Source organism: Monodon monoceros, unplaced genomic scaffold (genome assembly GCF_005190385.1).
Source record: "Monodon monoceros isolate NGI ecotype Baffin Bay Population unplaced genomic scaffold, NGI_Narwhal_1 Super_Scaffold_12, whole genome shotgun sequence".
Taxonomy (NCBI): domain Eukaryota; kingdom Metazoa; phylum Chordata; class Mammalia; order Artiodactyla; family Monodontidae; genus Monodon; species Monodon monoceros.
This window is the reverse complement of record NW_021703768.1, coordinates 1,651,801-1,663,729: the sequence shown is the minus strand read 5'-3', so window position 1 is coordinate 1,663,729 and position 11,929 is coordinate 1,651,801. Positions and strand designations below refer to the sequence as shown.

General features: G+C 63.9%; 1 protein-coding gene across 4 annotated transcripts in view; it reads left to right on the top strand.

Annotated features, from left to right (window-relative positions):
* SLC12A7 (solute carrier family 12 member 7) overlaps positions 1–9,050 on the top strand; it is a 42,954-nt gene extending 33,904 nt beyond the window's left edge. Inside the window, exons 20-25 of one of the 4 annotated variants that reach the window (XM_029216098.1) lie at positions 136–267; positions 846–953; positions 2,522–2,700; positions 3,286–3,300; positions 6,309–6,442; positions 7,557–9,050. In XM_029216098.1, coding sequence (XP_029071931.1) covers positions 136–267; positions 846–953; positions 2,522–2,700; positions 3,286–3,300; positions 6,309–6,442; positions 7,557–7,648 — 660 coding nt within the window. In that variant the 3' untranslated portion in view covers positions 7,649–9,050. Of the gene's footprint in view, positions 1–135; positions 454–845; positions 954–2,521; positions 2,701–3,285; positions 5,769–6,308; positions 6,443–7,556 lie in introns of those variants that run through there. The other 3 variants (XR_003792603.1, XM_029216099.1, XR_003792604.1) reach the window with 3 other exon arrangements.
* Positions 9,051–11,929: the final 2,879 nt, after the last annotated feature.

The window sequence follows — 11,929 nt, the reverse complement described above, 5'->3', positions numbered from 1 at the left end:
GGGTTCACACGGGGGAGGGGCCACACGGGGAGCGGGGTCATGGGGAGGGGCCACACGGGGAGTGGGGTCACGGGGGAGGGGCCACAGGGGAAGGGAGTGGACAGCAGGCAGGAGTGACGGCTCCTCGCCCCCCAGGTGTGGAGGAGGTGCCAGATGCGCATCTTCACGGTGGCCCAGGTGCACGACAACAGCATTCAGATGAAGAAGGACTTGCAGACGTTCCTGTACCACCTGCGCATCAGTGCCGAGGTGGAGGTGGTGGAGATGGTGAGGGAGCCGGGCACCGGGCGGACGCAGCTCCCACCTGCAGGGTCCCCACGGCCCTTACAGCCCAGGGCCGGCCTGCTGGGCCGTCGCGGCATCTTCTCTGTCCTCTGGCTGTGACGGCGGCTCGGGTTCCTTCCTTCCTTTTCCGTGACCTCGACAGCTTCAAGGAGGGTCAGGCCACGTGTAGTGAGTCCCTCAGTTTGGGTTCGCCTGATGCTTTTCTCGTGGCTGGACTGGGTCGTGGGTTCACGGGAGGAGGACCCGGCTGGACCGGGCTTGACCACGGGGCTGGCCACCTCCTGGGGGATCTGAGCTCCGGGGCCAGCGGGAGGGTTACGGTCTGTCCCGTGGGGCGCGTGTGGGCCGGCCTGCGTCCGGAGCCCACGGTTGTGGTGCCTCCCTCTCGTGGGTGTCTCGTGTGTCAGTGAACGTGGGTCCCGGGGCAGGTGGAGGGCGTCCAGTCGTGAGCTGCACGCTCACACGTAGGGTTGGGGACGCCGGGGGCCCCCATGCCCGCAGCACGCTCACTGGGGTCGGGGGGTGAGTGGTGACCGGCGTGTGCGCCTCGGCACCCGTAGGTGGAGAACGACATCTCGGCCTTCACCTACGAGCGGACGCTGGTGATGGAGCAGAGGTCACAGATGCTAAGACAGATGCGGCTGTCCAAGACGGAGCAGGAGCGGGAGGTGCGTGGGGTGTGGCCCCCGGCGCCGCACTGGCCTGTCCTTGCCCGGACCCCGTGTGACCGACGGGACAGTGTCCCTGAGGCGTCCTCGAGCTTTTGTCCCCACACCTGGTTTTGTGAACAGCTGGTGGCGCGGCTTCTGCCCCCACCTCCCCTCGCCACGTGGCTCGAGGTCACGCCCTCACAGGCCTCCGGGGTCAGGGCCCGTGTCTGCCCGGCCATCCTGCTTGTGAACGGCCCCGCCTCTCTTATATCATATCCCGACCGGCCACCTCCTCCTGTTCCTCCATCCTCAAACCAGCAGCCACTGACTCGTTACACTCCTCCCAGCCTTGTCCCGGCTCACGTGTCCCCGCGATCTTGCATGGCCCGACCCTGTCCCTGCCCGAGTGACCTTCGCCCTCGCCACACAGGCCGCTGCGGTTTCCTGGGGGCCCTGACCCCTCACCCCCACAGGCTTCCAGCTCCTAGCTGTCGTCAGTGCCATCTTTGCATACAGCTCCCGGGCACCTCGTGTGACATGGGAGCTCCTTCCCCCTGCACCTCCCCTTCCCCAGACTCCATGGCGCTCACAGCCCCACCCCAAGGATGTGGGCTCCCTGACAGCCCCTTTGCTGTTGATGAGTGAGGGGGGGGGTGAACGGGTGAGGGGAAGGATGGATGGATGGAAGGATGGACGGATGGATGGGTGGGTGGGTGGATGGATGGATGGATGGATGGGTGGGTGGGTGGATGGATGGATGGATGGATGGATGGATGGATGGGTGGATGGATGGATGGGTGGGTGGATGGATGGGTGGATGGATGGATGGATGGGTGGGTGGATGGGTGGAAGGATGGATGGGTGGATGGATGGATGGGTGGGTGGATGGATGGATGGATGGGTGGGTGGATGGGTGGGTGGATGGATGGAAGGATGGATGGAAGGATGGATGGATGGATGGGTAGTTGGGTGAGGGGAAGGATGGATGGACAGACAGGTGAATGGACGGATGGATGGATGGATGGGTGGGTGGATGGATGGATGGATGGGTGGGTGGATGGGTGGAAGGATGGATGGATGGGTGGGTGGGTGAGGGGAAGGATGGATGGACAGACGGATGAATGGACAGATGGATGGAAGGGTGGATGGGTGGGTGGATGGGTGGAAGGATGGATGGAAGGATGGATGGATGGGTAGGTGGGTGAGGGGAAGGATGGATGGACAGACGGATGAATGGACAGATGGATGGATGAGCAGTTGGGGCAGAGCCTGTGTGTGCGGCGGGCGGGGCTACGTGCAGTGTGGAGACGTGCATGTCAATATCTCCCGTCAGCACGTCTGAAGAGGTCCTTTCTCAGGGGCTTTCAGAGCTGGGACAGGAGGAGACAGAAATGTAACGATGGGTTTGGTCTGGAAGCCCAGGAGGAGGGGCCTGGGAGGGCCGGTCCAGACGTCCCCAGGCCCCGTCAGCTGTGCTCTGTGTGGGGCCCGGGGCTGGCCGGCTCCTCTCTCCGTGCAAGCGCCCTCCCCCGCGCTGGGCTCCTGCCGTCGCGGCGAGGCTGGTCACTGTCCTGCTCTCACCCCAGGCTCAGCTAATCCACGACAGGAATACCATCTCCCACTCTGCCGTGGCTGCCAAGACCCAGGCCCCGTGCGCGCTGGACAAGGTGCAGATGACCTGGACGAAGGAGAAGCTGGTCGCCGAGAAGTACCGGAACAAGGACACCAGCGTGTCCGGGTTCAAGGACCTCTTCAGCCTGAAGCCGTGAGTGTCCACCTGCAGCAGCCCGCAGCCACGAGGGGCCCCTTTGCCTCCGCGAGGAGCGGCAGGCACATCCAGCCTCGGAGAGGCCGGAGCCGGCCCCGGGCCGCAGCCTCCTTCCAGCGCCAGTCAGCGGGGACGCGGGTGGCGGGTTGGCGGCAGTGCCACCGTCAGTGTTCCTGGTGGGTGTCCCAGCACCTAGGGGTCAGGCCTGAACCCCCGCGGTGACGTCCAGGCTGCCCGTGGGGCCGGGGCCCCGTCCCCCTCCTCGGCTCTTGGCTGTGTTGTTGAGCTGAGGGCCCCCAGGGCTGGCACAGGTGCCAGTCGGTGGCGTGGCTGGACCTGGGGAGGGGTCCCGAGTGGGAGACTAGGACAGTATCTCCCGGGTCTTCGGTGGTGGAGCAGAGCCCTGGAGCCCTGAGTCATCGGCAGGGCCTGGGGGGCCCGAGGGGGCCCGAGGGGTCAGTGTGCTTGAGGAGGGCCACAGTCAGATGAGAGGGGCAGCCGGGGATGAGCCGAGTAACGGTTCAAAGCGTGTGTCGTGTTTCCGCTTAAAGTAACGTGCTCTCTGTTTTCTCTTCCATGTAGAGAATGGGGAAGCCTGTAAGTCACTCCCTTTACGCGGGACCTCGTAGACGTGGTTGCCTTGGCATGCGCTGCACGCACAGCCCCCGTGAACCACGTGTGCATGTCCGAGTGTGTGCACAGCCCTGTGTGTGTGCAGGGCCCCATGTGTGGGTGTGCCCGTGAGTACATGTGTGCGCACGTCCCAGTGTGTGTGCACGTGTCCATGCGTACGTGCTCGGCCCTGTGTGTGTGTGTGCCCGTGTACATGTGTGTGCCAAGTTCTGTGTGTGCATGCACGTCCCAGTATGTGTGCTCAGCCAGGTGTGTACGCGTGTCCGTGTATGTGTGCCTCGGCCGTGTGCGCATGTCTGTGTGTGCGTGTTCACGTATATGTGCCTGGGCCATGTGTATGTGTCCGGGTGTGTGTGCATGTCCTTGTATATGCGTCTGGCCCGTGTGTGCGTGTCCGTGTATATGTGCCTGGGCCACGTGCGCATGTCCGTGTGCAGGTGGCGCTCGCCCACTGTGGCTTTCAGTAACTTCCTGTTTAGTTTGCTCACTCTGTTTGGAGCGGCTCAGGGCACACACCCAAAATCCCTTCTCTGGGTAGCACGTGAGGACTGAGGTTGGAGGGAGGTTGGTCCCGAGCGGCTCTACAAGTGGAGCAGTGCGTGTGCTGTGCCTGTAGCTGGTAGCGATCGTTCACCCACATCCCTTGGGGCTGGGGGTTCGGACCTCATCTCAGCTCGTCCAGGACGGCGTTTCCTCCTGTCTGCCCAGCACCGGGTGCCTTTTTGCCCCATAGGAAGCTGCCACCTTTAGTCTCGTGGGAAGGGATGTGGATGAACCTCTGCGTGGCCGGCCCCTGAAGGCTTAGGGCCAGGCCTCCAGGGCCCGCCTGGGGTTGCTGTCTGTCTGTGCATCTGTCCACCCCTTGTTCCCCCATGATTTTCGGACTGCTGTCCCTCCCGTGGGAGCCTGGCCAGCGTGCTCCGTGGAGCCTCGGGACTCGGGGCGCACTACCCGTTCCAGCCCCGAAACCCGCGTGCGTCCCACACTGAGGGAGCAAAACGTGCAGATGGGTCGGGGAGCGCTGGGCCGGGTCCTGCACTTCCTGCCGTGTTTTCACGACCTTGAAGTGCCCTACGAGTAAAGCCTCTTAATTAAAAAGACAAAAGCAAACCTGTGGACACAGGAGTGCGTGTCCCCCCCCCAGAAGGCGCGGTGAGCCGTGGGCCTGTGCCCCGCGTGCGCCTGGTGGGGGTCAGCAGGGTGCGAGCGGCAGACGGAACCCCACTCCCGTCTGGTTTCTCCTCGGGGTGGGCTGGAGGAGCTCCCGGAAGGTTGGAGGTCGGCCCACAAGTGGCACGTGCCCAACTAAAGCTCCCCACGGTGGGCGCCCTGCGGCGGGTTCGCTGGCCCCCGGGCGTGTGGGCATCTCTCTCTGTTTCGCCAGCCTCCTCCGTGTCTCCGTCTGGAGCCGAGGGTCTGGATTTCCACCTTTGCCCCCACTGAGCCTTCCTCCGCCCCGGGCGGCCCCCGCCCCAGCCGCAGTTCCCAGCCTCAGAGGACCCCGTGTGGGAAGCCCTTCTCCAGGCTCAGCACACGGCCACGGGCTTCCATTTGGTGGCCTCGCGGCCGGTTGTGGAGGCAGTGCAGGTTTCCGTTAACTTCCTGGACACACGGGCTGCCCCGCCCCACGTCCGCGCCTCTCTCGCCTCCACGGAGCCTGTCATCTTGGAGCTGCGGGTCTGTCCAGACCCAAACTCCTGATTTTAAGATTATAAGTGTTTTCAGACTGTTAACCCTGAGAGGCCCTTCAGTGTCACACACGTATTCCTGGGATCGCCTTGTCCCCAAACGCACTGGTAATTGTGGTCCATCCTGGCAACTGATTCACGGTTCTTGTAACGAAAGACCCCTGACTGCTGTGGACAGAGACCCAACCTGTAATTTTACCAGATAAAATTGGAGAGAGGAAAGCAAGGGCTCCATATCCCTGTTTCCCTCTTGGTAATTGGAAGCTGTAATTGGATTTATTTGGCTTAAGGGTTGTGTTGATCAAAGGTTGTGGCCTGGAATGCAGCCTGGGGGCCTTTCCCTGACCCCGTGTGGCGGCCTCTGTCTGTATGTCTGCCCATCTGCCCGTGCCTCTTATGTCCGAGGCACGGGTGGCCTTTGAGCTACGTATCCTGTGTGCGGCCCCAGAGTTGGCGGTGGTGCTGGAGCGCCCAGCGCAGGCGGGGTGCTGGTGCAGTGAGGCGGGTCTTCCCAGCCGGGGGGTCTGCCCCCTGCTTCTTGGAAACCAGCTCACTGGGGAGGGACCTGGGGAGGGGGGAGAACAAGCACGCAGGTGCCTGAGCACCTGGTGTCCCCAGTCTTGCTTCCCTGGGGATCCTGCTTTGGGGGCTGCTGCCAGACCTGGTTGCCCGGGACGCTTCGAGAACCACCGGTGCACAGTGGATGCCCCGCCCGCTTCGAGGAGTGTGGGCACCGGGCAGGCAGTGAGCATACGGGCACAGGGTCCGGGTCACCAAGGGCGGGGGCTCTCGTCTTTCAGCCGTCGGCCGGGTGGACAGAGCCGGGGGTGGGCCTCGTGGCGGACACACTCAGCCAGCACCTCTGGCTCTGCTCCAGGACCTGGGGCCTCCAGAGCGGGTGGAGGGCTGGGCCCTTCCTCACTCACCCTCTGTGCAGCCCCTGAGCCCCAGCCTGCGTTGGAAGCAGCGAGGGGCAGCATTTAGGGCAGGCTCAGCTGTAGGGCGGGGGTCTCAACGGGAGATACTCCGTGACCTGGAGGTGCACGCTGGGCCGTCGAAGGGGCTGCTCCCGCCCGAGGGGCAGTGCTTGGGGAGCAGAGGCTGACGCACCCGGCTGTCGTCTTGGCCTCCGCGTGCAATCGCCGTGCCGGGGGTGCTCCGGGTGGCGGGTCTGATCTGTTTTCACCCGCCCTTCCTGATGGAAGTGGAGCGGGCAGGGTGGGGCCTGAGCCCGGCACCCAGGACCGCGGCTGGAGGTGCTGAGTGACCATCTTCCTCCCACAGGGACCAGTCCAACGTGCGGAGGATGCACACGGCCGTGAAGCTCAACGGCGTCGTCCTTGACAAGTCCCAGGATGCCCAGCTGGTCCTGCTGAACATGCCGGGCCCCCCCAGAAACCGGCAGGGGGACGAGAACTGTATCCTTTCCTGGGCACCGTCCCCACGTCAGGGCATCGCTGCCGCAGCAGGGTAACACCCCCTCCTCTCCTGCTCAGCGGAGACACCCGGGCCAGGGGCCAGGAGCCGCAGGGCCCTCGACGTTGGGCGGGGCAGCCAGCTCGGGTGGCCCGGACCGGAGCCGCTTGGCCCCGGGCCGCCCGCAGGGCCGTGGGCAGGCACACGCAGAGGCTGCGAGCGGGCGGCTCCCGCCGGCTGCCTGGGCCCCACGTGGCCGGCAGGGGGCCGCGAGCCAGCGGGCGAGTGTGCTTCTCCTTCCCACGTTTGAGCTGCTGGGGCCCCAGGGCAGCCGGGCGGGGGAGCCCCAGGAGTCGCCCTTGATCGCCTCGGGCGTGAGCAGTGGGGCCGAGGGGCAGTGTGGCCACGTGACTGAGAGGGGGCCTTCCGGAGCCTCCACGAGGATCACAGTGGCCCCTGGACCAGGGTGGTGTGTGAGGAGCACGTGGGCTCAGAGACCGACCCGGCGGGGGAGTCACCGCATGACCGACCCCGATCCTTCCTGCTGCAGCTCCGGCTCTGGGTCCTCGTCGGTGCCGGGCTCTGAGCTCCCGCCCGGCCGGGTCCCTTCCTGCCCGTCTCCAGGACGTGGCAGAGCCGTGGCTCCACCCCCAAGCCCTTCCAGGCACCAGGTGCCCTGAAGCCTCCTGGTGGGTGGAGCCCTCGTGGGTCAGCCGTGGGGCGCGAGGCTGTCTTCCTGGCCTCGGGGTCACAGGTCGTTCCCCCGGGGGCAGGACGAGGTGGGAGGAGGCACGCAGCCTGATCCCGGGTTCTGAGCCTCAGGCTGACCACACGCTTCACGGGTCTGTGCCTCGTGGTAACCAGGACTCCCCGGCCTATCCAGGGTCTTGGGGTTAGACAGGTCCCTCCTTGGCAGGGTCAGTGCCCCTCTTTCCCTCACACTGGTCGTCTCCTCCTCTGAAGGCCCTGGGTCCTGGCCTTCCCTGTCCCGTCCTCGCCTCTTTCTCCAGCCAAGGCCTAACTGGACGTGGGCTCTTGGGTGGTAAAGGTGCTCCATTCACCCTTTCAGCCACGCACCTGGTTGGGTTGGCTTTGTCCTTAACTTGGTGCCCCCAGACATGGAGTTCCTCGAGGTCCTGACTGAGGGGCTGAACAGGGTCCTCCTGGTTAGGGGCAGCGGCCGGGAGGTGGTCACCATCTACTCCTAACGTTCGGCCGCACTGGGGATGTGCCCGGTGGGTGTGTGGATGGCGCCGCGATGCTTGCCGACCAGCACCTGAATGCCACCGGGGGCTCTCCTGTCCAGGCCAAGAGCCGGCACGTGACTCAAGGTTTCCTCGTGGCCGAGGGGAGGCGCGAAGCCCTCGTGCCCCCCTTGCCCCCCGCCCCGGCGAGGCTGGCCGTGACCTGGGACATGGCTGTCCGTCTGGTGGTGAGAGAGGAGGTGGGAAGCCCCTTGGATTCTAGAATCAATTTCCCTGGGTTGGATCTTTGGGCTGTCGTGCAGTTACATTCACTCAGATCCCCCCGACCAGGGTGCCTGCGAGAAGCCGCACAGACTGAGGTTGAGCCTCGGCAGCTGAGGGCTCCGTGCAGGCTCCTCAGGCGGCCCGGGCTCAGGCATCGGGACTTCCCAGCTGGGTGTCCGCCTGCGTTTATGCTCCGGGAACCTGCAGGCAAAGAGGGGGAGCCTTCGCGGCTGGGAGCGCCACACACTTTAGCATCTGACATGCGCCTGCCCCTGTGATCTCAGTTTCCACACTTCACGCTGGAGAAACGGACGAGGCTGCAGCCGCGGGAGGGCGTGTGGCGTCAGCAGCTACAGCGCCCGGCTGTCAGCTGAGCCTGTGTGTCCCCTCCCACCGGCACCGGCACCGGCACCGGCACCGACGGTGGTCCCAGCTGTGTTGAGGGCGCTGACAGGTGGTCCCAGCCACATCGAGGGCACTGACACGATACCTTCCAATGATCCTGGACTGTTTGCACTTTACACGCGTGATCACGACCATTGTATATGGTCGCAGTAATTTGTGCCTCACTTTCCCGATGGCTTATTTATTTATTTAAACACCTGGGGGAGTTTGAGTGATAAAAGTTGACCATAAGGAGATAGCTTCTGTGAAAGGGGCTCCAAACAGAGCAGCCATTGGCCTTCTCTGGCTTCCATGGGCTCCCAAGGGAATCGGCCTGGTGCATGGATTTCAGGTTAGGCAGGGGCTAAGCATGTGCTTCCAGACGCTTCTGAGGGGTGGCTGGGCAGCGTTCGGCGGCCACAGCGTGTGCCAAATGCCACAGCTGGGCTGGGGAGTGGGGGGTCTTGGGTCAGTGCTGAGTTAGGCAGTGAAAGCCACCTCAGTGGCCTCCAGACCCGTCGCGCATCTGGGGAGGGGCCCGCCAGTCCCTCTCCTAAGTCACATGACCCCGGCTCACGTGGAACGGAGGTGCCCGCGCCCTCCACCTGCTTCCTGCTGTGTCCGTCTACACGGGGCATCCTTTCCGTACTGTCAACTGTGTAACCGTAACTGCAGCCATTTTAAAGTTGATTTCATGTTTTCCTTTTTTAGGTCCTTTGTATGATTTTGTTAGTAGAAGAATAAAATTGTATAAAATCTGAGTGTGTTGAAGGATCTCCTGTGACTCGTTCAGCATAGAAATTAAACGTTTGGAGGTGCTCCCCTCCCCCTTTTCTTGGAGGAGTTTATTTCAGGTCTGATCAGCCAAAGCACACTCAGATGGCGAAAGGATCATCACGTGAATTGGTTGAAAGAAGTAAAAACCAAACCAGAACACGCAAAGCTGCTGTCAGCAGGGAGCTGCCCCGTGTGCCCCCGGCTGGCTGTGCAGCACAGCGGCGAAATCCTGCTGCTGGCGGACACGACTCCACCTGTAACTCCTGTCAGGGTGGAATCGGCAAAGAGTCTGTGACGGGGGGCCCTCTGTCCTGACGCGGGCTCGCTCCCGCCTGCGAGGATGTAGGCGTGACCAAAGAAAGGAAGACTGACAAGTGTTGCCCGAACGGAGAGAAACTGCTTGTGGGGACAGTGTTGGAGCTCCTAAGTGTGTGAAGCCAGGAGACCCAGCAGTTCCACTCCTGGACGTAAAAGCCAAGAGGAACGGATGCCCGAGCAGACGTGGAAGCGCCGGTTCCTAGCGCTCACAACCACCCTGCTGTAGAGCAGCCCGCGTGCCTGTCATCTGATGCACGTGGACGAGCACAGTGAGCACACGTGTGACGGTACGTAACTCAGTCCTGAGACGGATGAAGTGCTGCAATACAGCTGAGCCTCGAGAACATTCTGCTGTGAGACAGATGCCGGGCACGACCGTCATGCTCCTGTTACATGTCCAGGGTGGGCAGAGCCAGAGACAAGACTGGCTGACGGTGCAGTCACAGGGGCGGGAGTGGAGACTGGGGGCCCGTGGTGGACACGGGGTCTCTGTTTAGGGTGAAGAGAAATGTTCTAAGGAGGTGGTGGATCCTCAGCCTCCCCGGCCGCTGCCCCTGGTGGCTGCCTCCCCACCTCTGTGTTGGCGGCTGGGCCTCCCCGGTTTCCCTGGCAACGTCCGACCCCTGCTCCGTCCCAGCACCCCCCTTGTGCTGCCCCCTCGCCGTGGACACCAGCAGCGGCTCTAACCCCGGCCGCCCTGCTATGTCTCCCACCTGCTGTTCGCCCAGTCTGCAGAGGCACCAAGCGGTCGAGGCCCTCACCGCAGTGCACGTGGACCCTCAGCCTGGAGCGCCTGGGGTCGCGGTGGGGATGCAGCCCCGCCAGACTCGGCGCCAGGCGCTTCGGAGGGCGAAGAGGCAGCTGGGGGCGCTGGCTCGTCCCTGGTTGGCCCCCCCCGGGGCAGTGACTCCCAGCCACCCCCAACCCTGACAGAGGTGCCGTGGGCGTACGCACGGTGGGAGCGTGTGGCTCACGGAGCCCATGGGAGGCCCTGGGTCCCACTTCTCGGACGATGGCCAGTGGCGGGCACCGCCCACCCCATCCTTCCAGGCTCAGACTGGGCAGCAGCCGTGCTGTGTCTGGTAGTGGCGGGCGGCGTCCACTCACTCATCCACCCACTCACTCCCTCACTCACCCTCCGTGCTCGCTGGGCTCCCTCGTGAAGAGCCTGGTCCCAGGACAAGCTGTGGGTCCCCCAGGAGCAGACGGGAACGGGGTCCGCAGGCAGCAGGCACAGGCGAGGCCGGCCCGGCACGCGAGGTCGGGGCACGGGGCTCATCTCAGGTGCAGAGAAGCACGAGGGTTGCGGGCAGAAGTGACGGAATGAGGCAGAGAGTGGCCTTGGGAGCAGGAGTGGGGTCCGGGGTCTCCTCCCACGTCCCACACCAGGTGCCCCAGGTGCAGAGACATAAGTGACCACGTCGTGTCTGTGCTCAGAGGGACACGAGGAAAGAGACTCCCGGGCTCGGGGGCCGGCAGGGGCCGCACGCACGAGCGGAGCGGCCGAGAGCACGGGCCCGGGAAGGGGGCGAGAGGGAGGCCAGGGGGCGAGAGGGAGGCCAGCGCGCGGACGGGGGACCAGGAGGTGGGGTGGCCAAGCCGAGGGCCCACGCCCCCTAGTGTCGCGAAGACCTTCGCTCGTGCCAGGTTTCTCCGGCAACACACTCTCCGGGAGGGCCTCCTTAGGAAGTGAGACACAGGTTGGTCCAGTTTCGGGATCGTCCAGTAGCCAAATCTACACTTAAATAAGTAATGAGGCTTTTTGTTTCTGTTACAGAAGGCATCTCTCTGTACTTGCCCAGTCACCACGAGGCTTCCCTGGTGGACTTGGCGCTGGGGCCTCCTCCCTGTCTCACCCCCGCCCAGGCCCAGCGGGCAGGAGCTGCCCCCAAAGCAGGCTGGACACAGCTCCGCTGACCCCGTCCACCTCTGTCTCACAGCCTTTCTTCCAGGAGGGCATCTTATTCCCCTGACGCACGTGGTCCCGGGGCCCCGCGCCAGGTCAAGCCGCTGCATCCACGAGAGACGAGCTGTTCTCCACATGTGGACGTTTAGTAACGTGTCCACGGCCACACGGCACCCTTTGTGTGCTCATAAGTGATCTTTCTCGTTGCTGCTCTCAAACAGCTTCTCTGTCCCTTTCAGCCGTCCTGGACCCGCACTGGCGGCAGGGAGGGTGGGCTTCTCTCCTCCACGGATCCACAGGCAGCAGACACACACACTCAGCTTCTGGTCCGTTCGATGGCATTTCAGTTACATTTTGTCTTTAAAACTGGGGTCTGGACTCAGGCTGAAGTTGAGGCCTCACCACACTCCCAGCCGGCCAGCGAGCTCCGCCTGAGGGCGGTGTGGGCGGTGGCAGGGCTGGATGGGTCTGCTGGGATTACAAGTCCCCTCATGTGGGGACCGGGTGCAGGAGCTCTGCACACAGAGGAAGGGAGCGGGGTCGGGGCCAACATTTGGTGCCTGAGGGGCAGGTGACGTGGAGCTGGGTTCACGACAACAGAATGGAACGTGGACTCGTCTGCGCGGGGCCACACC